General features: G+C 52.2%; 1 protein-coding gene across 5 annotated transcripts in view; it reads left to right on the plus strand.

The window, feature by feature from the left end:
• The window catches only part of ARHGEF10L (Rho guanine nucleotide exchange factor 10 like), a 159716-nt gene that overhangs the window by 40995 nt on the left and 91068 nt on the right, over window positions 1–27653 (plus strand). For 4 of the 5 annotated variants that reach the window (XM_039509009.1, XM_039509008.1, XM_039509011.1 and 1 more), the window contains exons 5-7: window positions 13002–13093; window positions 14035–14118; window positions 24307–24464. In XM_039509009.1, coding sequence (XP_039364943.1) covers window positions 13002–13093; window positions 14035–14118; window positions 24307–24464 — 334 coding nt within the window. Of the gene's footprint in view, window positions 1–2338; window positions 2505–13001; window positions 13094–14034; window positions 14119–24306; window positions 24465–27653 lie in introns of those variants that run through there. The other variant, XM_039509012.1, reaches the window with a different exon arrangement.

The following is a 27653-nucleotide window of genomic DNA, read 5'->3' on the forward strand; positions in this document are numbered from 1 at the left end:
GGCTGCTGGTGGGAGCCCCCCCGAGACGTGCCGTTCGCCGGCTCTGCCTCCGCCTTGCATTCCCAGGGAGAGCCCTGTGATCGTCTGCCCCGAACGCGGGGACGTGCCAGCTCCTTCGACCCTGCCCAGCGCTTTGGCCTGGGTTCTGGAACCTCAGTGGAGAGGCCACCTGACCCCCCCCTCCGCCAGAGTAGCAAGTGAAATTAACAGGAGGGTGGCTGAGGGCATGTCTGCCTTGGGGAACATCCTTCACCCGACCCGTTACCCCTCCACCCCCATCTCCCCACAGGAGAGGCCTCCCAACACTGCCGTAGTCCTTGAGCCAGCTCTCCTCGCAGTCTGGTCTATGGGGGTGATGGGGTGATGGGGGAGTGGGCACAACTCCCCTGGTCCCCTTTGTGCCTTCCTCACTTTGGGACGGGCACCCCGGTTTCTCAGGTTGAGGGGTTGTTCTTGGCCCTTGGGACCTCCTGCCTTAGCAGGACTGTTCATAGCCCCTAACGAGTGCGGAGAGCTGGCCTGTCCTACGCTCCTGGCTTTCCCTGTCCTCCCTCCCACCTCAGCATCAGTCGGGCGATTGAAAGCCGTTAACCCGGCAGGGCGCTCCAGAGCAGGCAGGCAGCACCCCGAGCTTTCGAGCTCGTGCACTAGCTGGAGGAGCCGGGCTTACTGTCCCAGAGGGGCCGGGGCAGTTTGCTTGGCTGGCACTTAGCCGTCAGATCACATGTCAGATGGTTGCTCGACTCCAGGCCTTGCGTCAGGGCCAAAGAATCCGCAGCAGTTGCTCAGCGAGCAGCTGTAAAGTGTGTTATTGACCTCACGGTGGAGGCTGGTGGAGTAATGGGCATGGGGAAAGGGGGGGCTCTGATTGCCCAGGGATTCACCGCTAGTCAGCTTCTTATCCTGCGCCCATCCTGGTGGTAGCAGAACAGGATTATTGCTATACATGTTGTTAGTATTATTACTTCATGAGCCAGGAGAGATGTAGGTCAGGGCCCTGTTGTGCTGGGTGCTGCACAGATGCATAGCAAGAGATAGTCACTGGCTCAAACAGACAAAGACAGGGAGGAAGAATTATTACAAATGGGGAATGGAGGCACAGAGAGATCGAGGGCTCGTCTGCACGAACAATTCATTTGTGGCACGATGGGATGTGCATCTACCTCCTGCTAATCCTCTTTGAACGGGGACAGGATCAAAGCACACTGCTGAAGAGTTAGTGCATGTCGGCAGGGTCCACTGGGACAGTTAGTCCATGGTAGGCTGGGGGAGGGTGGATTCACACCCCATCCTGCTGTGAATTAATTGTTCATGGAGACAAGCCCTAAGTGACTGGCCCAAGGCCACCCAGGGGGTCTGTGGCAGAGCTGGGAATTGACTTTCCTGAGTCCCAGCACAGCCCCTTCACCACAAGATCACCTGAACTGGCTCAGAAGCAGCTGTTTTATCCCCCTCTTCTCCTGTCGGTCTGGGCATTTAATCCTCACTCGGCAATAGTTCATCCCAATCCCCCAAATCCAACATCCTCCTCCCTCCTGTATTTATTTTGTGGGTGATTCCAAATCTGGATTGGGATCAGAATCAGGATTATTTATTATGTGCAGCCTCTGGGAGCCCCAGCCAGGGAGCAGTACCCCAGGTGCTGTACAAACACACAGCAAAAAGAGTTCCCAGGCAGCCTGCCCCTACCTCTGTATTGGGACAAAACACACATTGCCCCACCTGCAACCCCGGCCCACCTCCAGATCTGAGCAACCCCGAGCTTTGGGACTGCAGCGTTCCCAGTGTGGATCAGGTTCTGAATTTTGCATCTGTGGATCCCTCACTCAACAAGACCCGTAGATAGCTCGGTGACTTGACTCTCCAGGGTGGTGAGGGGAACCCACAAGTGGGTGGTGCAGGGGGGCACTTTGCACGGACACTACAGGGCGTCTTTCAGCTGAGGATCTCAAAGCACTTTTCAGACAGCGGGTCAGTATCAGTATCCCCCTTCTGCAGGAATCAAGCCTTAATCTGAACAAACACCATATGTTATCGGGAAGATACAAACGATCAGCTGTTTGGGGCAGGACCTGTCTCTTTGTTCTCTGTTTGTGCAGCACCTAGCACGGTGGGGTCCCGGGTGGTGACTCGGGCTCCTAGGTGTTATGGTAATACAAGAATTAATAATACTCCAGAGCACTGACATTTCCTCACCAAGAAGGTCTCCAGCACGGTTTTGACTTATCCCCCTAACCCAGCACCTGCGGGGTTAACATGGTACTCAGCCGGCCTTCTCCTCAGCTGCTAATAGCTGGCTTGTTTCACATGCCCACAGCTCCACCCCTTCCTCTCCCAAGGTGATAATTGGAGCTGGGAGGCACCCAAAGGAGCTGAATCTGTGTAAACTCTGTGGAGGGGTGGGCTTGTGCCACCGCTTGGAACAAAGGCTGCCTTTGTGGGGTTTGCATGGATCACTCCAGTAGCTTTGCCTACAGGTGCTTCCATAGGACGTTCCTGGCCAGGTAAGGGAGGCAGGTGGGTTGCTCTGGGTGTGTAGATGTTGCTTGAACCAAGTTCACGAGGCAGGTCACGGTTTGTCCTCTGAGAGCAGTGCAGGGTGGGGAGAGACCCAGGCCTGTGCTTGGTGCTATGACTCAGCTAGAACCTTATGGTAAATATTTCAGGGCTTTCTCCCCCCAGGCTTACAAGGTGCTTCCAATTTCTAATCCTCCCACCCTAGCACTTGCATCTCCCTCCCACGAGAGCTCCCCAGGCCTTTAGCTTCATCTCAAGTGACCCCTTGGCAAACATTTTAAAGGCTATGAAACATTCTCATTGCAGGCTCTCCAGGCCTCCTGTCCTGTGCTCCAAAGATCCCTGTAGCGATGGGCACTGAGATGTTTTTAAATCTTCCCTTCTCCTTTTACACTGCCCGGTCACCATTCTTGCACTCTGTATGGCTGGGACAAATTATTAATATTCATTGTTAGCAGCTAGAGGCCTCAGCAGAGGTCAGGGCCCCATGGTGCTATACACGCATTGCGTGAGATGATCTCTGCCCCAGAGAGCTTCCACTGTAAATAGACAAGGCTGAGGGAAAGGAAGGATGAGGCTGTCTACTGTATAGGTGGGAACTGAGGCCTGGCAAAGTTAAGTGACTTGGTCAGGGTCACACATAGAGTCTGTGGCAGAGCAGGAATTGAACACAGCTCTGCTGAGCCTCAGCCCAGTGTCTGATCCACTTGGCCATCTACTCTGTGTGTACAAACAGCCTAGTCAGTTTCCTTCTCTGGTCTGCATGTGTGTCTGTTGGTGCTGATAAGGCCCCATCAAATCGTCCTTGGTACTTTCACCCACACTAGGATTCCCACGATCCGAATAACTGCTCCATTCTCTGAGATACATATTAGTTGTTAACAAACATTAAAGCAATTCTCTCTCCCTCCCCCCCCCCCCATTTCATCTCCCATGTCTCTTAGCTCACCTGCCCGCAGGAAATAGTGTTTTGCAATGTTTGCATTGCAAACACAAGAATGTTTGCTGGTTAAACTTTTCTATTGAAACTGATAAATTCCTACAGGCTTTATGTTTAGATTTAGCAAGCTTCAAGCTGAATTGGGGCTAGAAATGGCCTTTAAGCTTGATTTAGAAATGCCCTGTGTGCGGGCTGGGCCCCACCTTTTCTTACAAGTGTTCCCCTCCCCTTTCTCTTTGGCCTGCACTCCTGGGGTGGGTGTGGCTGCCTGCTGCAAAATGAGTCTTGTGACCTTTATCTTCAATCCCCTCCTGCTCGGGGTGTCAAGGCTGTTTGAATCCCATTAGTGCTGTTGCTGCTGCATCAACCCAGCCCACTGGTCTGTTGTAATCCGGGTGTTTAGAGCCCTGCACCTCTGCGCAGGCTGCCCCAAGCCTACAGAGAAACTGACAGGAGAGACTCTACCGGGGATTCTAGTGATTTGGGGGTACAACTTTTTCCCTGCATGGGAGTGGTATGTTAGGCAGGTCTCCGCTGGGTGCTGCTGTTACATCCACCCCAGGAGTAGATTGTGCAACCCTGTATGAGGGTGTCTGGCTCTTTCTCTCTCCATCCTACCTCTCCTTCCTGGTGCTTACTCCTCTGGTGGCTGGGTCATGCTGTTATCTGATCTCTGGGCTGGCGTCATATTGAATCCCAGCTGCAAAATCTGCCATTTCAGGGAGGCATCCGCTGCTGGGAGAGTCTGCTGCAGATTTGAGCCTCCCCCATCGCAGGCTGTGCCCTCCCCCACCCAACTGAGGCTGGGTTCACCCATCCCTGCCGGAGCAGCAGGACCCGGGTTGGTAATGCAGGGTACGTCTACACTGCAATTGAACACCCAGGCCTGGCCTGGGTCAGCTGACTCAGGCTTGCTAGGCTCAGGCTGCAGGGTTGTAAAATTGTGGTGTAGAGGCTCAGGCTGGATTCTGGGCTCTGGGACCCTCCTCCAAGTGTCTCCACCACAATTTTACAGCCCCAGGAGCCTGCGTCAGCTGGTGGAGGCCAGCCATGGGTGTTTAATTGCAGTGTAGACGTACTCCAAGGCACAGGTAGTGCCTCTTGCATGTGACAACAAAGGTTTCAAGGCTGAACTGGGTTCAAAGGGGCACCAGAACCATCTGCAATTCTCATCCTCCATTCGGGCAGCGTGAAGACCCGCTCCGTCTTGGCCTATGTCATTCATATGCACAGTAGAATTGGGGAGAGATTTTTCCCTTGTTCCTTCTGTATTTTCTTGTGTAGGGTCTTCGTTTGCTGGCTGACTGTGGTCGAGAGCATGGGGCTATGAGTCAGGGAAGCCGATGTCCTATTCCTGGCCCACTGTGTGTCACTTCCCTGCTCCGTGCCTGACTTTCCCCATCTGTACAATGGGGGTCACTCTGACCTACTTCTTAAAAAGTGCTTTGGGATCCTCTGGCAAAAGGTTTTATCTGAGTGCAAACTGTTAATATTTTAATTTTAAACTCCATACGGAGATGGGAACAGTTAACTTCTCGGTATTCTAGAGGAGATTACAGGCTTATTTAGAAAGGTGGATACACATAATACTTTACTTTCGTTCTTTCTTGTTTAGAATAAATCCATTTAGACTGGAACACTCTGCTCTTTGCATGTGGAATATATATAACTGAGGCTCCCCTCTGCCTGTTTCATAAGCAAATGACTTGGGAAATGCTTTTGGTAGAGCTGGTTGGAAAATAAGATTATTTTTTCCCCCACACTGGAAAATTTGAGTTTTGGGCAAAAAACTAACTGAACTATTTTGGCTGAAATTCAAAACACTTTGGGAAATCCTGCCACGGTGCCTTATCAGAGTTGTAGTTTAGGTGCATCATGCTTCATTATCCTCCAGAGGCCTGCCTCTTTGTTTGGACTACATGCCCCATGATGCACCAGCTTCACTTTATGGTGACAGGATGCAGTGCCCCATGGCTGCGGTGCATGATGGGAGATGAAGTCCAGCTGGGAAGGCCGGCCATAGAGAATGAAGGCAGGAGGCATCTGAACTATAACTTCCATGAGACGTTTCAGGCTTGAAATATTTCATTTTTTTGGCCAAAAGTGTCTCGTTTTGGGCATTTGATTTTTCAATGAAAAATTAAAAATTTCTGTAGAAAGCAGATACTTTTCACAAAATATTCAGTTTACTCAAAAAACCAATTTTTTTCACCCATTAAAAGACTGTTTTGGTGAAGCTTTAGTCCTTTAAGACGCTGTTCTGTCGTGCATTGTGTTTGCCTAGAATTCAGAGCATATGTAATGACCCCCCTCCCACCTGTAGGTTTCTAACCTAGGAACTTCAGCACTCTAACACGGACCTCTGCTGGTGCAGCTGAAGGAATAGTTGATTAGTGTTAGCAGTTGTAGGCTATTATCCTGGAGTATACCAGCTACTAGAGGGAAGGGTACCACCAACACTGTGCTGAGGGGTGTGTGGAGCAGAAACCGCTTCCCTGGACGTGGCCTCCACCATTGCTAAGAGCCAGGTCTATATTTGCATTGTCATCGGCGTGTAAGTAACATGACACACAAGGCTGAAGTCAATTAAACACAGATCGCTCTAGGGCTTTGTTTGTGGTGTTTTAATAGCATCAGTTGTTCCGTCCTTCCTTCCTGCGCTGCTGGCAGCCGCCGTTCCAGCTTCCCCACCTCATTGGCAGGGTTGCCACCAGGGGTGGCTCTATGTATTTTGCCACCCCAAGCACAGCAGGCAGGTGGCTTTCGGCAGCATGCCTGCGGGAGGTCCACTGGTCCCGTGCCTTCGGTGTACCCGCCGCTGAATTACCGCCGAAGCCGTGGGACCGGCGGAGCTCCCGCGGGCATGCCGCCGAACAGCCTGACTGCCGCCCTCACGGCGACTGTCAGACCACCCCTCCATGGCTTGCCGCCCCAGGTACGCGCTTGGCATGCTGGTGCCTGGAGCTGCCCCTGGTTACCACCTCTGAGGTACAAAAAATTGGGATGATCCCATAAAACTGGCCAGCTGGCCGTGCGCGCTGAGTGTCCTGACAGATTTTCCAGGGCAGCTACCTCGAACAAGGGATCATCCTGGGAAAAGCTGGACAGGGGGCAGCTTTACCATGGCAGCGAGAAGCAGGAAGTGCTGAGAAAATGGACAGGGGACTCGTTGCTGGCAGCTGGGAAGAGGTAGCTCAGAACCGGAGGGAGCTCTCAGTATTGGAGGGGGAGCGGAAGGGCTGGGAGATGGCTTGAGGCAATAATCACTGAGCACTTCATGCCTGTCTATTTTCTTCCTTTGGTCCCAATTTACCACATCTCTGCACTTCACTTTGTCCTTTACCCCGGAGCAAAAGGCCCGTGGCTCAGAAACGGCAGCGTTTCACACCTGCTTTGCTCGGGTGGGAAAGGTGCAGGACAGTGGTGAAACAGGCCCTGTGTGTTTGCACGGCAGGGCAGTTCAGGCACAAGGAGTCAGGACGCCTGTCATCGTCTTCCCGCTAATGCTGCCTTTGGTTCCTGGCGTGATGTTGGGCCAGTCACTTAAGCCTGAATTTTCCAAAGTGCTGAGCTCTCAGCTCTGGTTGAAGGGGAGCACCCCTGAGAGGCAGGCCTGTAACCGTGCTGCCGCAGCTTCCCATCTGTACAATGGGGATAAGAATCCCGATGCCGCTCCGAGCCTGTGCTAAATTTCTGCAAAGCAGCTGAGCTCCTCTGATGGACGTGAGGTGAAACGTTTCCTAGTGGCATTGCGAAGGCATTTCTCCTCCTGCCATCTGGGCACCCCAGAAAATCTTGGGAGGAGATAGCTGGGATCCAGAGAAACATTCCCTAATTTGATGACTGTGCAACCTGCCTGGAGACACTGAAATCCCTGGCTGTCTGGTTTCGAGGCTGGCGCACCCTCGCACGTACGTTCTGGATGCAAGTCGCTAACATGCACTGATGTTCCGGTGTTACAGCAACCTCCGTGCGTGGGGATCCCTGCACGGCCTGGTCTCAGCGAATGACCTGAGTCACGTGTACACGGGTGTGTATCCATGCAAGGCAGGTGTTGGGCTGTTAGATGAAACCTGAAAGGTGGGCGCGTGGGTGGCGTTAGTTGGGCACGACGGCGCACACACCCCGGTTTGGTGTGGCTGGCGAGATGCAGGCAGGAGCAAGGGAAGCCTTGACTCTGGCTACTAGAATGATGCAGGGCTGGGACGTTCTGTCACTGGTTGCAAGAGCTGGGGAAGTCCCCAGCAGCCAGAGCATGGGGCCTGTGGCAGGGTGACGTGCCTGCCCATCTGGTCGTGCCGCTGGGAAGGTGGTCAGGGAAGCCCAGTGAACCTTTCTCTGCGGAACCTGAACTGGTTGCTGGTGTTAGAAGCCAGCTTGGTTCCAGTGTTTGCCTCCCCACGGGCCATCTGGGCAACACCCCTTCCCCTCCACCTCTAGGTCTCTCCGGGCTCACTCCCTCGCAGTTCTCCCTGCTATTAAACACCTGCATTTGGAGTGTTTTCACACCCTGGTGCCTGTGGGGATGGGGGGTGGGCCAGGGGGTTTTGGTGGTGGAGGCTAGAGGAGATGTGAGCAGTCTGAAGGAAGCTTATGCAGGCGCTTATAGGTGCAGCTCATGGGCTGTTTTCCTGGACTGTTTACCCCAGCATGTTAGTTCTGTCCCTGGTAGCGCTGGGTCTGAATTGCAAGAGTTCGCTTCAGATCTGAGCGCTGTCAGCGTGCCGGGGTGCTCAGAGCTGGGATTCTGTTTGAGGGATGCAAGGACAGTTATGACCTGCTGTGGATGTAGCTCTGCAGACCACAAGTTCCTTTATGAATAGCAAAAATATTTAAAAGGGGATTTCGAATGGAGAGTTAGAGACGTTAGCAGGCTGGTTCCACTTATGGTGGGCAGATAACCGGTTAACCCTGAGCCCCTAATGGCATTCAGGGGGAAATGGCTTCAATACGCTACATCATGATACTGGATTTGCTTTTTATTGTTGAGTCTTTTTCATTTGACCAAATGTCTCCTTTCTAAAAGCAAAACCGATATTATATAAGCTCAAAGGAGCAGCAGGTAGCTGCATTTAAAAGTTAAGTAGGTTAGCTGCTTCAGTTCGTGGTGGTTGGAGTGGGACGGCCAGGGCATTTCAGTACCTTGTGCTTCCCTAAAGTTTCCCCTGCAGATTCAGCTAGAGAAGTTATTCTTCACCCCTTGTTCTAAATTGTTGCATAGCGCGGCTGTGTGCTACAGCCCAGAGGTGGCTGCATTTCGGTAGTGAGTGAAGGGACCTCAGCAGGTAGGAACTGATAAGTCCGATCGAAGGGTGGAAGCCTGCTGTAATCCTGTAGGATTAAAGGTTTCGGAGGGGTAGCCGTGTTAGTCTGTATCAGCAAAAAGGAGGAGGAGTATTTGTGGCACCTTAGAGGCGAACAAGCTTATTTGAGCATAAGCTTTCGTGGGCCCACAAAAGTACTCCTCGTTCTTGTTGTAGGATTAAAGATATAGACTGTTAAACGTGCTTAAAAAATGATTGTTATGGTAGCATCTAGCTGCTCCTCTGAGCTCACTGCCCGGTTGTGCTGGGTGTGGCACAGATGCATAATGAGAGAGAGTTGCTGGACTGAAGAGCTTGCAGTTCAAATATCCAACACAGACACAACCTGGAGAGGGGAAACAGAGGCATGCAGGTGAAGGGACTCTCCCAAGGCCACGCGGCAGGTCAGTGGCAGAGCTGGGAGTAGAAGCTGTCTCCAGAGTCCCTGTCTATTCTAAAATCAATATTAACGCTATGTAGCCACCTGAGGCTGTTTCCTCCCATGTCAGGCTCCTGGTGTCTGTCGCTGTTTCTCACACAGCTCTTGATGGACATACAGGGCCTCTGATCCGGTTAATAGGTTCTTCTCTCTCGTCCTGCCAATACGGGCTTTCCTCAGCCCATCTAGAAGGCAGCCGTGAGCGGAAGAAGGTTAAGAGGCGGGGCGGCGGTGCTAGGTGTCAGCTTGACCTTGTTGCTCCTGGATCCAGCAGCAGTTGCAGGCAGCAGGGAGTGATGCAATGAGGGTGGAGGAGATGCTGCCTGCTGAAGGGAAGAGACGGCGATATTGCTCAGCTGGCTGCCTCGGGATCTCGCTCGCTCAGCACAGCGAGCGTGTGTCCCCGGCCCAGTGCACGCTGCAGTGCAGAGGAGGGTGGGCGTGGGGCCGAAGGGAAGGCTCTCTGGATCATGCCAGGGGAGGATTGAACCGGGAGCCGCGGTGATGGGTCTCCTGCCGGGTCCGGAGAGAGGGGTCTGATTTCTGGACTGGCGTGCGTGGTAGGCGGTGTCTATCCCTGCTTTTCCCAAGGAGAGCAGGACACTTCGCTTTGCTCTGAAGGTACGTGAGGAGGCAGGTGCCGCTTCCTGGGTTGCCTGCAGGGAGAACGGATGGAGGCAGCAGAGGTTGTTGGGAAGGTGCATACCCTGCCCGTCCCGTGCTGACCGTACAGGTAGCTGTAATGCCGCTGCTGGGTAGGGATGTGCTCCTTTGGTGTTCAGGGGACAGACATCCAACAGGGGACTCTTGGCCCCCTTGCGGGCCTGGCACCAAAACTGGGGAAAACGGAGCCCTCCCTGACAGGCCTGTTTTGCCAGCAGATTGGAAAGTGAGGACAAGTGAGACAAGGCCTGACTGGAGGGCTGAATGCAAGGCCCGTCCCACTCAGCAGGGAGACACCCTCCCAGATTTGGCTCAGGCCGTCGGTGGTGATGAAGTGCAAACTTTCTGTGTTATTTTTATGGGGTGGGGTGGAGAGCTGATGTGTGCCTCAGTTTCCCCTATATTTTGCATGGCTACCCGGTGGGTGGAGGGAAGGTCTAGGTTTGCTCTCTGGGCAGCTAGGAGACATAGGGAGGGTGTGTGTGTTGGGGGGGGGGGGGGGGAGGCTTCTCACCTGGAAACTAAGGTTAGACAGAGCCAGAGCCTGCACCTGGGGCTGGGCTTGTTACAGCTCAATCTGGCCTGCCCAGGACAGACTGAGCTTTAACCGTAGTTTCCCTGCGCTCCCCTTAGGGCTTTCGGCTTGTGCATGCCCGGGGGGCTCGTGAATGGATACCTGGTTTGGGAAAGGCTGCCTGGCACTGTAAATACTCAGAGCATTGCTCCCTGAAAGGCTCCTCCCGCAGGCGTCCGGCTGGGCTGGATTCGCTGCAGGGAGCCCTGTTGAGACAGTGGGATTATTGGTGCCACCGGACAATGTCGAGGCTGCCCCGTGCGGATCTATGTGGGTCCTGCCCCGCCCCAACTACAGGCCGGGGCATAGACCTGGCCTTGTGACTTCGACGCTCCCCCTGACCTTTCATTTACTTAATAAAGCCAGGCCCGAGCCGCCAGTCTGAGCTCTGAGCCTGAGCTCCGAGTCCTGTCTGCCCACCGCCCTCCTGGTTTAAAGCTGAGATGTTCGTGTGTTGGGCCAGCTTGTGTGGGGCTGGTCCATGCTGGCCCATCATCCGGGTGTGGATGCCTCCTGCTTGCGACGCTTCCCCTGAGCGCTGCGGCGAGCCACGTTCTGTGATGCGAAGGCACGTTAGGGGATGGATGTCGACTCTGCGTATTTCCCTAGTTCCACGATGGGGATTTGAACCTGGATCGCATAGGGCTGGGGAGAGGCCGGGTGCGTTCACTCGGTGCAGTATTTAGAGGCCCCAGATGCTGCTTTAATAGCCGTGCAGATAACACCGTGGGGAGAGGGCACAAGGAGCAAATGTGTTTGTGTCTGGAGACTTTATAACCCACCCCCTGCTCCCCAGGTCTGAGTTCATGGCCGGGTCTGCCCAGTTAGGTCTGCTGGGAGAGGCAGAAACCTTCAAGGATGCCCCCCAGGGAGGGGGATGCGGGGTCACCAGGACACTCCATCAGCTGCTGTCTGGGAAACAGCCCCTGTGGCTTTGATCTCGCTGGCTGCTCTGACATCCTGTTCCACCCCACCAGGCACACTCCAGCCCGCCCTCCCCTTTTCCCAAAGCTCGGACACAGACCTGCCTCCCCTCTAATACTGATGGAAGCCCCCCCACTTCTTGCACTGAGTTTGAAAAATTCGTAACCCCTTCCATGCTGGATGATGGGCCCGGTTTGTCTGGCAAATGAGTGGACGTCCCTGGGACAGCCTGCTGTCGCCTGCTCCAGGTGGCAGATGGGCTTAGGGGGTAGGATGATGTGCTGGCGCCAGTTCGGCTGCTTACGTGCCCCTCCAAGAGGATGGAACATTAGACTGAAAGTCTCGCAAGGGGGAGGTTCTTTTCTGTCTCTCTCGGCCCTTCTGCTGCCATCTGGCACCTGGGATCCCAGTGCCGCAGCCTGCACACTAAAAATAATGGAGGAGGGGCACAGCTAATGGAGCTCTTCCAACCTCAAGGGTTAGATTGAAGCTTTGGCTGAAGGTTCATGGCAATTCTTTATCCAAACCTGTTTGTCCAGCCCTGCTGGGTATCGGGAGAGTGCTGTTTGTAACGCTTGTGGGGCTCGGGCTGTACAGACGTAGTGGGAGCTGGTCCCTGCCACTAAGAACTTGCAGTCTAGTGGCAGAGAAAGTATTATCCCCACTTTACAGGTGGGAAACTGAGGCACGGAAAGAAAGTGATTTGCCCTCAGTCACGCGGGCAGTCCGTGTCAGCGCTGAGCAGTGAATCTTGCTTGTGTCTGGAGAGAGATCTTCAGAAGAGAGGAACTTGGATCGCAAGCTCTCTGGGGCGGGGACTGCTTCAGTTACCTGTGTGTGCAGCGCCAAGCGCGCTGGTGTTAAGGCGTTTAGGTGCTAGCACAGTACTGGTAAGAATCAGGGCTGAAGGTAGGTTCCAGCCCCAAGGAGTGAACAAGCTTGAAGGGGCGGGGGAGAGGAAGAGGACTGACTCATGATGGGGGGGGGGAGAGTAACCCAGGGGAGGAGGTGGTGAGCACAATGCAGAGAATGGGGAAGGGATGCCCTGTGGGGGAGGAGAGTAGAGGAAACAGCCAAGGTGGGGAAAGACACCGGGAAGAGAGAGAGGCATGTGGAGTGAAACAGTGGCGAGTGGGCACGCGAGAGGGACATGTTGGCGGGGTGGGGGTGGCATGCTGGGACCTGCAGCGTAACTGGACGGCGCCGGTGCTGGGAGTCAGCTCTGGTATCTGTAAGTGCATCCACTTACAACCAGCCCTGCTTAGGGGTTTGCACCTTCAGAGCTAAAAGCGGTGAGCGCCCATCGCTGCCGCTTACGGGGCAACTCTCGTGGCTGGAAGCAGTAGGAGACTCGCTAACCTTTTACACAGACCGGCCACTGGAGGGGGTCAAAGGCCCATCGTGTCGTAGTGTGGATTGCCCGTGCACGTCACCCTCTCTTGGTGCAGTTTAGCTATGGAGGATCCCAGTTGGCAGCCGAGCGATTCGGGTGTGGCCATTGCGTTTGCTCACAGCTGGCCCTTGCTGGTCAGGTGGGTGGATCTGCACTTGCCCAGCGACAGCTCATAGCTTCCCCCAAACATCCCCGTGCGCTGGCTGCCTATTCCGCCTGCCTGACCACTCGGTGTCCTCCCGCCCTAGGTTCCTGACGGTGGTCAGCAATGGGGACGTGGTGGGCAGCTCCCACACCGGGACTCGGACCTGCAGCTGGAGGAGGAAGAGCACGCGGCGAGGTAAGGGCTTTGAGCTGGGCGGGATGGATGGAAACAACTCTGGATTCCTTCAAAGAGTCTCGTGTGGTGTTTGGTCAGCTTCGGCGTGCCCTGGGAAGGCTGGGATTCCCGTCTCCCCACCACAGATGGAAAAACACGGCTTCCCCATCCCAAATCCCGGCTCTGTTGAAACACTGGGGATGTCTGGGACCAGACTTCAGTGTAGCAGTTACCGTACCATACGCAGGGTGTTGAGAACTTGATGGGTTGAAGTCAGAGAAGTGTCTGATCCAAAGAACCGATCCAAATTTGGGGTGGTTGGGGATCTGCACTTGGGCCTAGATCTGGATTTCACAGCTGGCTGCAATTTCTCATCTGGGCCATGCCCCCAGAGCTAAAGGCCCCCTGACTTTGCACTGAGATGTAGACTTTGTAGCCCTGGCCTGTCGCTCCTTAGAAAAGAGCCAGGATCGAGTCCTAAAACTCGGCTACAGGTTTTTGAGCTCTCCTTGCAGAGGCTTCAGAGAGAGGGGGCAGGATCTAGCATTTGCCATTGAGGCATGAAAGGCATCGAGAGCAGCCCATTGAAGGTTGGCGCTGAAATATCAGGTGTTCCAGACGAGACCCACTATTCCTTGTGTTCCGGTTGCACTCAAGAGGACCCTTGTGGTCGGCCCTGTGCAGATACCCAGTGAGAGACAGTCCCGGCCCAGAGTTGACCATCTAAATAGGCAAAGTGGGAAGAACAGTCCCAGAGGTGAAGTGACTTGGCTGCTGGGTCAGTGGTTGAGGCAGGCCCAGGGCCCAGGTGTGGTGACTCCCAATCTAGTGCCCTACCCACTGACCCACGCTGCCGCTTGGCAGCCAGGAGTCAAAGCCGGATGTCGCTGAAGCTCGTGGCGAGTTCTCTGCTGGATTCAGGTTCCTCTCCACAGCTTGCCCTGTGTTGCCTCTCGTTCCAGGTGGACGGTTTGAGTTCCCGGCCCTGGAGGAAGATGTGATCTATGATGACGTCCCATGTGAAAATCTGGACTCTGATCCGTACGGTATGGAACCACCCAGAATTTTGTTTTGCTCTGCGCAGAGGTGCCTTTCATGCCCTTCACTCCTTGCCTGTCTGTCAGCTCTGTCCTTCCTCTCATAGCCCCTCCCATCCAAGGATCTTGGAGCTCGTACGTGAGTGTTGGGGGATGGGTAGGTGCGAGGAGCTCCATTTTACCAATGGGGAAACTGAGGCCATGTGACTTGCTCCAAGGTGGCATGGTGATTCTGTGGCAGAGCTGGGAATAGAACCCAGGAGCCCTGACTCCCAGTCCCCGGCTCTAACAGGGCCATTTCCCTGCCTCCTTCAGGAGTACCCTGGCCTTTTAGAAGCCACTGTTGGTCTGTGGATTACTTGGTGCGTCTGAGTCCTTTCAGCCTGCTTGGAGCTAAATCAGAATCTCTCTGGAAGCAAAGGGCCAGGTCGTCAGTTGGGGTAATTAGTGTAACTTTACTAATGCCAATGAAGCAATGCTGAGTATCTGCCTTGCCGTCTCCTGTCCACCCCTCCAGAGCTGCCGACTGACTGTAGAGGAGGGAGCCCTTTGTGGCTGGCAGTGGGGGTGGGGTGCGTGTTCTGTGCCACTTTAAAGAGATTCCTGGGTAGAGGGAGGGATAAAGCAATTGGGCTTTTCATGCCTTTAAAACACAGCAGCTCTGGGTCTGTACCCACAGCCAGCCTGAGCCATAAAGAGCTGGCGGGGCCCAGGAAGGGAAAGGGGGACTCTGCATTTCATTGCACTGAATTAACAAACTCCCGCTGCTGCCTGGGATATGGGAGTGTGCAGTGGCTTCGAGACCAGAGGACACAAGGAAGAGGCTATTTGGAGATGCTGGTGTGAGTAGGTGAGGGCCTCTTAGGCCCTATCTATCTTACAGCTTATGTCAGCAGAACTTCTGTTGCTCAGGGATGAGAATAAACCACACCCCTGAGCGAAGTTACACCCACGTATGTGCGGGTGTGGACAGTGCTGTCGGTGGGAGAGCTTCTGTTGCCAACACAGCTACTGCCGCTCGCGGGGGCTGGAGTAGTTAAGCCGATGGCAGAGCGCTCTCCCGTCGGCTTAGAGCGGCTACATTAGAGAGTTTACAGTGATGCAGCTGCAAACTCTCCAGAGTAGCCAGGCCCTTCGGCTGATGGCACCTCCCTCTGTTTGCGGTGTTGTTGTAGGCGTGTTGGTGCCAGGTTATTACGGAGACAAGGCAGGTGAGGTCATCTCTTTTAGCTTCTGTTGGTGAGCAAGACCAGCTTTCTAGTTTACCCAGAGCTCGTCTTCAGGTCCGGGAAAGGCACTCCGAGCATCACAGGAAATACAAGGTGGGACGAACGTTTAGCATACGTAGTTAGCACATAAATCTAGGGACTTTTCAAGGTGAAGTGGCCGGTTAATATGCCTCCAATCATGGGAGGGAACAGATTGTTATAATAAGCTATAAATCCAGGTTCTCTGTTTGGTCCCTGATTTTTAGTGTCTAGCAAAGTTTATGAATTTAAACTCCAAGGCTTGTCTTTGGAAGGTGCTGTGCAGGTTTCCGTTGAGGACAAGGACTGAGAGGTCAGATACAGAGTGATCATTCTGTGAACAGTGTTTGTCCCTGGGTGATTTTTGTCTTATTTTCCTGTGCGAGTTTCTTCGAGAGCGTAGTGATGGTCTGGGTTTCACCCACATAGTTGTTGGTTGGAGCATTTAGTGCACTGGATGAGGTACACCACACGCTGTGATAGGCATGTGTGGGACCTGTGGATCTTGAAAAGTGTGCTGTGAGGGGTGTTGATCATCATAGCAGTGGAGATATGTCTGGAGGGTCTGGTGCTGCTTTGAGTTGGTGGGCCTGGGTCTGTGGGGAGCTTGCTTCTGAAGATAAGCTTGGAGAGGTTGGGGGGTGGTTTGAAGGCCAGAAGCGGGGGTTCAGGAAGATGGCTTTCAAGATATGGTCCCTGGAGGGGTATTTCCATATTGAAGCAAGTTCTCCCAAGGGAGGACTGTTCCATGATGTGGTTTACTTCTCTGGTGGTGTGTCCTTATTTGGTGAAGGTGATTTTTAAGTGTGTGAAGGTGTATATCCTGGACTTTCTCCTGGGAGCATATTCTGTGGTCTCTTGGAGCATATTTGGTGGCCTGGCTGTAGATATTGATTTCGTGGTGTGTCTAGGATGGTTACTGGATCTGTGGAGGTAGGTGTGGTGATCCGCGGGTTCCTTTGTATATAATTGTCTGTAGGGTTCCATTGTTGAAGCTGCTTATGGTGTCAAACATGTTGATGGTGGTGTGGGAGTGCTCTAGAGAGAGTGTAATGGTTGGATGGTGGTTGTTGAAGCTGTGGTGGAAATCTGTGGGAGTTTAGATCATCTGTCCAGAGGATGAAAATATTGATGATATGATCTTAGGTATATCACATCTCGGGCTCATGGGACTGACTTGGGGCCTAGAATATCCATCTGGAGCTGCTGGCAGCCTCTAGCTTGGATGCGTTGCAAGGGGGAGTCAGTCCCCCGCTGTCACTTTCAGTGCTGGGTAAGCTCTGGTTGAGGTCTGAAGCATGGCCTAGTGGCTAGAGCAGTGGGCCGGGACTTGGGAGATTTGGGGCAATTCCTGGCTCTGCCACAGTCTGTGTGCGACCATAGGCAAGTCACTTCCGGCTGAATGCTCCAAAGGAGTTAGACCTTGACCCCGAGCCTCACCAGGCATAATTTTAGATGCCTGGAAAAATCACGGTGATTCCCAAAGCCCGAGTTAGGTGCCTACACTTCTGTACGACGCAGGGGGAGAGCTGGGCACCTTTGACTGCAATTCATGCGCAGCAGGGAGAGGCCTAAGCTAGTCAGTGGGAGATGCCGACTGGAAGGGTGGGCGATCTAGGCTCCCAAGTCCGGGCTGCAGGGAGGTGCCTGGCAATTCTGAAGCCAGGAACTCTCTTCAGAGTTAGGCACCTTATGCCATTTTGGGGGTGGGGGTGTGCCACCCACCTTACAGCTTTAAGCCCAGTGATTAGTGCAGAGAGGATTGGAACAGGGCTCTCCCAGCTCTGACCACTGAGCTATGGGATATTCAGATGGGGGCTCCCCCCATCTCGCCTGTTGAAGCAGGCCCACCGTGGAGAGATAATGACGGAGTGGTTGGAGCAGGAGGACAGGACCCCGTTGTCTGCCATCTGGTTACCCGAACCACTGGATGACAGAGACATTCTCCCTCTCGCAATGACCCTAAGAAGCTCCTCTTCCTCCTGCCAGGTTTTGAATGGGCCCAATCTGGTCGGCGGGCTGAGAGGGTGCTTACTAGACTGAGCCTTGGATGCCTATCTTCCCTGGGGTGGGAATCGGCAGGCGCCCGCACACCCACAAGGAGGCCGCAGAGAGAGACACGGGCTGAGGGAACTTCTACCCTGACAGTTTAGGGGCTGAGTGAGTTTAGGTGCCTGAAATAGGGACTTGGGCGCCAAAGTTCGTTCGAGCATCCTGCCCCTTACCCTGCCTCAGTGTCCCGTCTGTGAAAAGGGGAAGGGGGCAATAATTCCTTTACCCCGCCCCCTTTTTGTCTCTATTATCTATTTGGACTGTAAGCTCGGGGGGCCGAGGACAGCCTGTACCTTACAGGTAAGTCTGTGTGGCAAGCAGCAGCCCCCAATAGGGAATCTCCAAGCCCGAGTCCCCAGGCTCAGGCTTGCGCTAATGGTGCTAGAAATGGCTGTGCAGGTAGTTCAGGCTGTGAACCCCACTCCCTTTCCCTAGGCTTCGGAGCCCAGGCCTCAGCCCCAGACTGAATGTCTACACGCTATTTTTAACACCAGAGCCCTGAGAGTCTGAGTCCATTGCCCGGGGCTCTGAGACGTGCCGCTGCCTGTCATGTAGGCGCAGTCTAGCTGGTACAGTACTACACGTGATGATGATGATGAACACTCCTTCATCTCCAGCCACACTTCCTTTGCCCCTTGATGGAAAGCTCAGGAGGTGGAAATGCAGGTTAATTGCGTGATTGGCCCATGACGGCTGCAGTGATGGGGTGTGGTTTTTCTTCTATTTTGCTCCTCCGTGGCCAGTTGTACTGGTTACCCAAAACCAAATCCTCTTCTAGGGAGTTGTTTATCTTTTTGTTTAATAATAGCCTGATGACTGGAATCCTGTGTTAGCTGTCAGTTTAAAATCCCTGTCCGCCTGCATTCCTTCCAGTACATCTCCTCCTCCTCCTCCTGCCAGCCTGGGTATGGAACGCGGGTCCCTCCCTAGCTTTAGGAGTGGATGTTCCCACGGTGGAAAAAATCCAGCTGTCCAAAGCTGAGCTTTACCACTGGACAGAAGAGCAGGAGCCCATCCAAATTTTAGCCTACGGATAGTGCTGGGCATTGCACGCATCTAGTCTGATGTTAGCCTTGGTCTCCATCTCCGGCCCAGAGGAGCAAGGCCAATGGGTTGCCAATTCGGTCATCTGCTTCTGCAAGTATACATGTAAACGTGTCCATCTAGAAACACACGATGTCGGCCATACTTACAGAGTAGGGGACTCTATCCTGGGATGCAGTGACTCTGGAAGAGATTGTGGTGGTGTGTGGTGGATAATCAGCTGAACATGAGCTCCCAGTGCGATGCTGTGGGCAAAAGGGCAAATACAATCCTGTGATGCGTGAAGAGGAATCTCGAGTAGGAGCAGAGAGGCTATTTTATCTCTGTATTTGGCACTGGTGCGACCGCTGCTGGAATCCTGCGTCCAGTTCTCATGTCCACAATTCAAGATGGATGTTGATAAATTGGAGAGGGGCCGGAGAAGAGCCATGAGAATGATTAAAGGATTAGAAAACCTGCCCGATAGTGAGAGACTCAAGGAGCCAGTCTGTTTAGTTCAACGAAGAGCAGGTTAAGGGGTGACTTGATCACAGTCTGTAAGCACCTACAGGGGGAACCAAATATTTAATAACAGGCTCTTCTGTCTAGCAGAGAAAGGTCCAACATGATCCAACGTCTGGAAGCTGAAGCTAGACACATTCAGACTGGGAATAAGGTGTAAATTTTTAATGGTGAGAGTAATTAACCATTGGAACAACGTGCCAGGGTCATAGTGGGTCTATCGCTAACAATTTTTAACTCCAGATTGGATGTTTTTCTACAAGATCTGTCCTAGGAATGGTGTTGGGGGAGGTCTCTGGCCTGTGTTATACAGACGGTCAGACTAGATGATGACAATGGTCTCGTCCGGCCTTGGAGTCTAGGAACGATGGAGGGATGAGGGCAGGGGACTGAACTCAATGACCTCTCGAGGTCCCTTACAGTCCTAGAATCTATGAATGAATCTATGACTGTGGGGATCTTTCTCGCTGTTCCAACAGGTGGGAAGGGCCCACCAGAGACCAGGAAATCCAAACAAGGGCTGAAATCCTGGCCCCACTGGAGTCAATGGGACGTGTTGCTGTTGAGTTCATTGGAGTCAGGAGGTCAGCCAAGCTCAGGGAGCTGAGAATGGTGTGGCTGGCCTCTCAGGCCTGGCCCTTCAGCCTGGTGATAAAATAAAAATGGCAAGAGCTCAATGAAAGCTGCACGTCTTTGTTGGGCCTCCACTGAGAAGAGCAGGACTGTGTTTAAATATGGCCGCCGTGTGCTGGTGGGAGCTTGGAGGAGGAACGGGCCCTGTGGTGCCATGGTAACTTGGGGCGAAGGTTCCAAAAGTTCCTGGTAGTTGAGGCTTGGTGGAATCTGCTAGGATGGAAGACCAAGGGGCCTGGCCATCTTCTGCCGTAGCAGGCTCAGAGATGGTGCAGGTGTACCGCTGACCTTCACCACAGACCTGCGTCTACGGTAAAGGAATAAGCAGATCTGGGTCCTCGAAAGCTGGCACATTTCTTCACTTGGCTACTCTGGCTCTTGTGCAACTAGAGGTGAGACTCCTGTGGTTCCACAATGCACAAGACACTGAACAGAGGCAGCATGGGCCACAAGAAAGCCGGGTGTTGGGGATATGGGCGAGTTGCTTGCCAAGGAGAGAATACACCTGGGAATGGATCTTTTAACTCTGAATAGGGCTCACCCTGCTAGTGCCTGACTCTGGGGTGGCTGACGCGGCAGCTGGCTAGGGCAGGGCCCGCCCTTTGGTTCTGTGTTTGTACAGCACTGAGCGGGATGAGGTTGTGATGGGGCTTCGGGGTAGCTACTGCAATGCACATAAGAAATAAATAGTACTGGCACCTCTGCGTTCTACAGTCCGTTTCAAGGGGCTGTGTGGCGCACGCCCTGCAGTGTCGCACGGGCTGGGTTTTTATTTGAGACGTGACAGAAATGTGCAAGATCCCGCCCCAAATCCTCTTCCGTGTTACCAAATCTCTTCTCTGGGCTGAAGAGCAGAAAATGGATCTGCTGAAATAGGAAATGGATTGTGGCTTGGGAAATGGAAATGGAGAAACACATGGTCCAGGCTAGAGGAGGAGGAGGAAAGTAGTAAATAGACGAGGTTTAAACACATATAGGAAGGGGGGAAGAAGGACACTGTGGTTAGGGGAGCTGTTTTGGCCAGCAGTGTTCCCCAGGGCTTGGGACTCTCCCAGCTGTGACGCTGATTCCTCTGTGACCTTGGGTAAATCACTTAATCTCTCAGGCCCTCCACTCCCTATCTATAAAATGGGGTTAATGTGCCTTCCTTGCCCTGCTCTAGTTAGATCCTCATCTCTTTGGGGAAGGGACCGTTTGTAGAGAACGGTGGGGTCCCCACCCCGATTTGGTCCTTCGGGCACTATAGTCACAGAAATGAGCAATGAGCCTCTCTCCCACCTTCCCTGATCTCTTGAGAAATGCCACCTCTCACTGTGCCTGGCTCGGGGGGATCTCCCTGCTTTGGGTCTGCAGAGTCTAGCTTAGGATGCATCAGCATTAGCTACCTGTCTGTCCAATTCCAGGAAGAGAATGAAGCCTTTCAACTGTGGCACAGGAGCGCCCTCTGCTGGGCAGCACCGCTCCACCTACCCACCCACCCACTGATACTGATCTGTGCTGTGTCTCCTAATTCCACAGTTATTGCCGGCTCGGTGGGGAATCGGCTGTCGATCGGTGCAGCCTCCGAGGCTGCTCCTCATGGGTGATCATGTTCCCCTGGAACTCTCAGGACTTCTCACCTTGCTTTCCATGAGTCCAAGCCCCTCTGCTCCACCCTCTTTTCTCAAGTTCCTTGTGGTGACTTGTGGCTGGTCTGTCTATGCAACTGAAAAGGGTGTCATCAGGAGGAGGGAGAAAACTTGTTCACCTTAGCCTCTAATGATAGAACAAGAAGCAATGGACTTAAACTGCAGCAAGGGAGATTTTGGACACACATTAAAAAAAGTTCCTAACTGTCAGTTGTTAAACACTGGAATAATTGCCTAGGAGGGGTGTGTGGAATCTCCATCTCTCTGATTTAAGAGTAGAGTAGAGATAAAATGTCTATCAGGGATGGTCAGACATATTTGGTCCTGCCATGAGGGGGGGGGGGACTCTTCGATCCTCTCGAGGTCCCCTTCCCAGTCCTAAGTCTAGATATACCCCAAATAAAGAAACAACAAAGTAAAAAAAAAAAAGCAACCACCATTGGCTTAACCATGTAAAAGAAGATGAAAGACTGAAAGACTTCATTTTAAAAGTGGAAGTGTGTGTCAAGGCAAAAAAAAAACAAAAAGAACACAACCAACTTAAGTGCAAGTAAAAGGTGAAAAGAGAAGAGAAAAGGCAGCTTGCCAAAACAAAAAAAAAAAAAAAAAAAAATTAAATAATTTTTTATTTTAAGTAAAGCAAAAGCCTGCTAAACAAACCAGTGGGATGATGGGAAAAAAAATACAAAAAAAAAAAAAGCGCTTAAGACGATAAAGTCATTATGGAATTTAAATTCTTTTCTTTGCTTCAGTCTTCACGGCTGAGGATGTCTGAGCTGGCTTTGAGGTGGCTACAAATTTGAGCTGATCACTGAACTGTCACAGATGAGATTGAGAGGGAGAGAATTAATTTTGGAATTAATTGATAAAACTCAACACAACAAGTCACCTGGACCAGAGAAGAGAGATCTGAGAACACAAAAGAGTTGGTGTGAATTAGCTAAGGTTGTTTGTAACCTGTCTACTAAAATCCTTTAAATTGATTTGGTTGGAAGTTAGGCAAAATAGCCAATATTTGAAAAGGGATCTGAAGGGATCCTGGCAATTACAGACCACATTAAGACTCGGTACAGACCGCAACAAAATTAAAAAATACAAAAGAAAAAATTGTCAGAAGAAAAACAAAAAACATTAAATTATTGAGCAGTAGTCAACAAAAAAATTAAAGAATAGAAATAAGTGTGTCTTCTGTTAGAGTTCTTTTCTTTGAAGAAGTCAACAAACATGTGGAGGGGATCCGTTGGTGGACATAGGATTTTTGGATTTCAAGCCTTTCAGCAAAGGCTCTAAGCGGCTCAGTAAATTAAGTTGTCATGGGATTAAGAAGGGGTTTCAGAACTGGTTAAAAGACAGAGAACAAAGGTAGGAATTATGTATAATTTTCTCAATGAAGAGGGTAACTAGGTGTGTTCCCCTAGGTCAGTCCTAGGTCCAATCACCAATTCAATTTTTTCAAAAATGATCTGGAGAAAGGGAGTAAAAAGTGTTGAAGCAAAGTTTGCAGCAGATGATATTAAACTGCTCAGAGAGAGAAGCAGATTGTGAGATTGTGAAGAAAAAGAAAAAGAAAAAACAAAACTAAGGGCAACAAAAACAAAAATTACATTTATCATTATTTTTTTAAATTTAAACAACATGAAAAAAAAAAAAAAAAACTATACAAATACAATGGGGTGGGGATAGCTTTTACAACAATGAGTCAAAAAAAAAGATCTCATTGTGATTGTGTTCTGATCTGCTCCACCTGTGTGCAGAGGTGTGCAAAAAAAAAAAAAAAAGGATGTTAGGGAATAATTAAAATTAAAGAGGGAGAAGAAGAATATATATTATTATATTATATTATAAATAATCATCCATACCACATCTCTCGAACACTGTGTGTATGTGGTCTCTCAAAATCAAAAAAATATTCTAAAAAAAGAAAAAAGAAAGAAAAAAGAAAAATGATTAGGAATGATTTTGGGTAGGGAGAGAGGAAGAAAGGAAGGGGGAAAACTTTTCCTAGGAAAAGGAGAAAGATGGGAGAGAGGGGAGGGATATGATGAGGTATATAAAATCATGAGTGATGTTGAGAAAGATAGTAAAAGTTAGTTATTTATTCCCAATACTACGAGAACTAGGGTCAATGAAATTAATAGGCAGGCAAAGCAGGTTCAAAAAAAAAAAAAGTTCTCTTCTCTTTCTTCACGCACAGTCAAGGAACTGAACTCCTTAGGAGAGGAGAGGCTGGAGGCTACTATAAAATTGTGGAAAAAAACTGGATGGATATTGGGATGGTGGTCTAAAGATAAATGGCTATGGAGATGGTAGAAGGGTGGTCTGTCCCTCTGGTTCTCTGGAGAGTGGAGGGATGAGGATGGAGAGAGATCATGATCATGATCATCATTGCCTCCTGTGGTGGGGCACCTGGCTGCACCTGGCCACTGTCACTGTCGGTGAGGAGATTGGGGGACTGGACTGACCCGATGCGGCTGTTCTTATGGCTGTCTTATGAATCTCCGTTCTCAGAGTGAGCGCTTGCTGCTAGCCCCTGCTGGCCAAGAGCTTAGTCTTGTCCTTTGGGCATGGTGCATAGCTGCTCTGAGGGTGAATGTTAGGAGACCTGGCCTGACCCACTAGCTGCCTTTCCTGAATACAGCATCTGGAAACAGAGGTCGGAGAGGGGGGAAAAGATCACTGAGTCGCCTTATCCTTCTCCAAACTGCTCCAGACCCCTTGCTGCTTGCAAGATGGTTCCTTTTTTCATCCACTGTCCTGCCTGGTTTGAAGAGATCTAAGTGAGGGGGGGTTCTACCAATTTCCTTAGGTGGCGCTCCTCCTCATTTTCACCCTCGTATGGCTTACTGACACGTGTAGCCATAGATTCAGAAGATTTGCCTAGTTCTGGAGCAATGCCTTCCGAGGCAAGTGAATGCAGCGAGATATCTGGGCCTGGGTCAACCCTGGAAATGGGTGGTGTGGGAGGCCGAGAGGCACGTTGTGGATAATGCTGAATTAATTGGGCACGTCGTGGGTTGAAGCAAATGCCTCCTCCCGAGAGTCAATGCTGTAGGCCCTTTGCCAATGATCTGTTCTTTCTCCTGCCCCGACAGGAGCAGACAGAAACCTGATTTACGAGGATGGGGCCCATCGGGAAGCTGAGGACCTAGGCTGGAGCTCCAGCGAGTTTGAGAGCTACAGCGAGGATTCTGGCGAAGAGGCCAAGCCTGAAGTGGAACCTGCCAAACTCAAGGCGTCCTTCCAGCCAAAGGTAATCGGCACACGATGTGCCCTGAGAACTGATACAACCGGTCCTGCCTCGATGGCTGGCGTGGGGTGGTGGCGCACCAGTTTGAAATAAAACCTCTGACCCACTTCTCTCGTCGATGATCCAGGGCTGTACTGGTTGGGGACGCTGGATGGTAAATGCTAAATGGTTTGTCAGGCTAACGCCCAGCTGTAAATGTTTATAGCCCATCCATGGTTAAGGGACTGCTATATCAATAGCTTGAGGGTAAGAAGCAGACTGGGAAGGGTGTAGCTGTTTCAATATTGACTCACCTGCGATATGGGGTGCACTCGGATGGCCTGGATATGAAACCTTTTAGCTTGAATAATCCCCACTGCCTGGGAGAGTGGAAAGGGACCTAGGTGGACCTCCAGAGACTGTTGCCTGGCACTGGACTGGGACTCAGGAGACGTGGGTTCTATTCTTAACTCTGCTAGTCCCTGTCCTCTCGTGCCTCAGTTTCCCCATCTGTAAAATGGGGCTAATGACAATGACTTCCTTTGCTTTGAGATCTAGGGAGGAAAAGCCCCATATAATAACCAGGTGTTCGAGGAGATGGTGGGTGGATTATTTATTTTTTTAAATTTATTTAACATTTTGCCCAGAGAAATTGAACTGGGATAATAAATTAGCTGCTGGTCTCAGATATTGCCTGGTGCTGGGGAGGCCATTTGTGGCCTCGTTTGAACCAGGATTCCACTCGTGGCTTAGAGGTGTCCCGAAGCTCTGCAGTTTCCTAGGAGCTGAGGCTTTGTTCCAGGCTATCAGGGTACGTTGAAATGTCCCCACCGCCATGCACGCTAGATCTTGTCCTCTTTGGGGTGGAACCCCTGCAGCTAGCTAATGGTTCATGATGCAAACCGTGTACAGCTGGCTGCAGGGCTGTTCTGGTGCAGTCAAATGCTCATCAGCAGGGGGGCAGCGAGAATCCCAGCTGGGACACTTTGGGGGCCACCCAGGCCAGTAAGGGGTTCATTCACCCCCTGCTGTGTAGCTTTGAGGATTTTTATGCTGGGCAGCTTTGGTTCAGAGCCCTGATGCCAGTAGCCGGCCCACAAGCACAAGGTCTCCCTCTGGCATCCACCAGCCTTTGAAGAGTGACACCAGCAGCCCTTCCCGTCCCGAGTCTTCCCAAATCTGTCCTCCCCGAGTTCGTAACCACCAGACGCTGACTTTCCCCTCTGGTGCGTCACCCTCAAAGGTGTGAAATCAGCCCCCCCGACATCAGCTGACTTTGGCCCCCGCATCCACCCGGTTTGTGCACCAGAGACCTGCGTGGGGTGCAAAGAAACAAAAGGTTTGTTAGAATCATAGAATCTCAGGGTTGGAAGAGACCTCAGGAGGTATCTAGGCAACCCCCTGCTCAAAGCAGGACCAATCCCCAACTAAATCATCCCAACCAGGGCTTTGTCAAGCCTGACCTTAAAAACCTCTAAGGAAGGAGATTCCACCACCTCCCTAGGGAACCCATTCCAGTGCTTCACCACCCCTACTAGTGAAATAGTGTTTTTCCTAATATCCAACCTCGACCTCCCCCACTGCAACTTGAGACCATTGCTCCTTGTTCTGCCATCTGCCACCACTGAGAACAGCCAAGCTCCATCCTCTTTAGAACCCCCCACCCCAGGTCATTGAAGGCTGCTATCAGATCCCCCCTCACTCTTCTCTTCTGCAGACTAAACAACCCAGTTCCCTCATAGGTCATGTGCCCCAGCCCCCTGATCTTTTCATTGCCTCCGCTGGGGTCTCTGCAATTTGTCCATATCCCTTTTGTAGTGACGCCATTGGCTAGAAAAGCCACCAGTTCAGAGATGACATAGTTACCGAGAAACCTGTCTACGTTAGGTAAAACCCCTTTTCTAGTACAAGCTGCCTATTGCCTTTGAACGGTTTCCCAGTGTACCCCCGAGCCGTGGCGAAGATCCAGTGTTTCACGGACAGCACCCGCCAAGTGACAGGTCCAGTTTCCTGTCGCGCCCTGGCGTGGGCGGCGCCCCTCCCAGCGGTGAGGCGTACCTGAAATTGTAATGCAGGTTATGAGCACAGTGTTTATAGAGACAGAGCCGTGTTCTGTCGTCTTCTCTCATGCGGACCAAGTTCAGAACATTATAAGCTTCCATAAAAGACCTTCCTCGATGCACATTGCATACTGTATTATTGTACTATAAATCAGTTAGTTCAACGGCTCATTTGGGGCGGGGGGTTAAAGCTCTCTTCTGCTGGGGGGGTGTGGGGACCCCTGGCCCCATTATCTTCTTTGGTGGGTCGTCTCCCCGTCATTCAGAAACTGGCTGACTCCTCCTCTCGGTCGGTCCGTGAAATCCAATCCTGGCTGGGCACCTCCTCGAAAGCGAAAGCAGCGCTATGGCTGGTGCTTGATTGGTAACGGAAGAGGTGCTGGAGCGCCAGCAATTGGGTGCCGGGGTTCAAGTTTTTGGTTGTTTCATCACTGAATGGCCGGGCCCGGAGGCGCCAGGGCTCAGCCCTGGCAAACCCCAGCACCAGCTAAGCCCTGCCTATAGGTGTGTTGTCCGTGTTTCCTCTGATGTCCTGTTCTGAGTCCGAACCGGGACTGTGGCGCAAGCAGAGAAGAGCCCCTGCCCCCCAGAGAATCCCTCCCGGGTTTTACACTGAGCCCAGTGTGCGCTGGAGCAGGACTTTGGGGTGCAGCCAGTGCCGGGCAGACGCGCACAACAAAGCGGTTACGTCTGTTCCTATTGCCTGTCGGTGCTTTGAGCTCCCGGTCAGCTGGGAGATGAGACGCTCCAGCACTCGGACTGTTCCTGTGACTGGGCACTGCCACTGGGGGTGGGACGCCCACCTGGGAGGGAAGAGGGGTTGACCAGGATGGTGGGCACCCAGCAATGCCTCCTGGTGACTGAAATCCCGCTTGGCGCCCTGCGTGCTGCATGAGCCTGTGCTGCCCTCTCCTTCCGCCTCCCCGGCTCCTGTGTGCGCTTGCCTCTGTCCCGCTTTGCTGTGCGGTCTGCGGGGAACAGGCACATTGGGTGGGGCGACTTGCTGGGCAGGGCTGCGGAGCAGCTTGTCTTAATGCAGCAGTGGGACAGTCCCTTGTCCCCTCTCCTCCCTCCCCCGCCCGTAGCGAGTTCTCCTTGGGCTCAGAGTCGGGGGATGGACTCCTGCATCGGGGGCCTCGACATGGGATTGGGA

Source organism: Mauremys reevesii, linkage group 21 (genome assembly GCF_016161935.1).
Source record: "Mauremys reevesii isolate NIE-2019 linkage group 21, ASM1616193v1, whole genome shotgun sequence".
In the NCBI taxonomy this organism is placed as follows: domain Eukaryota; kingdom Metazoa; phylum Chordata; order Testudines; family Geoemydidae; genus Mauremys; species Mauremys reevesii.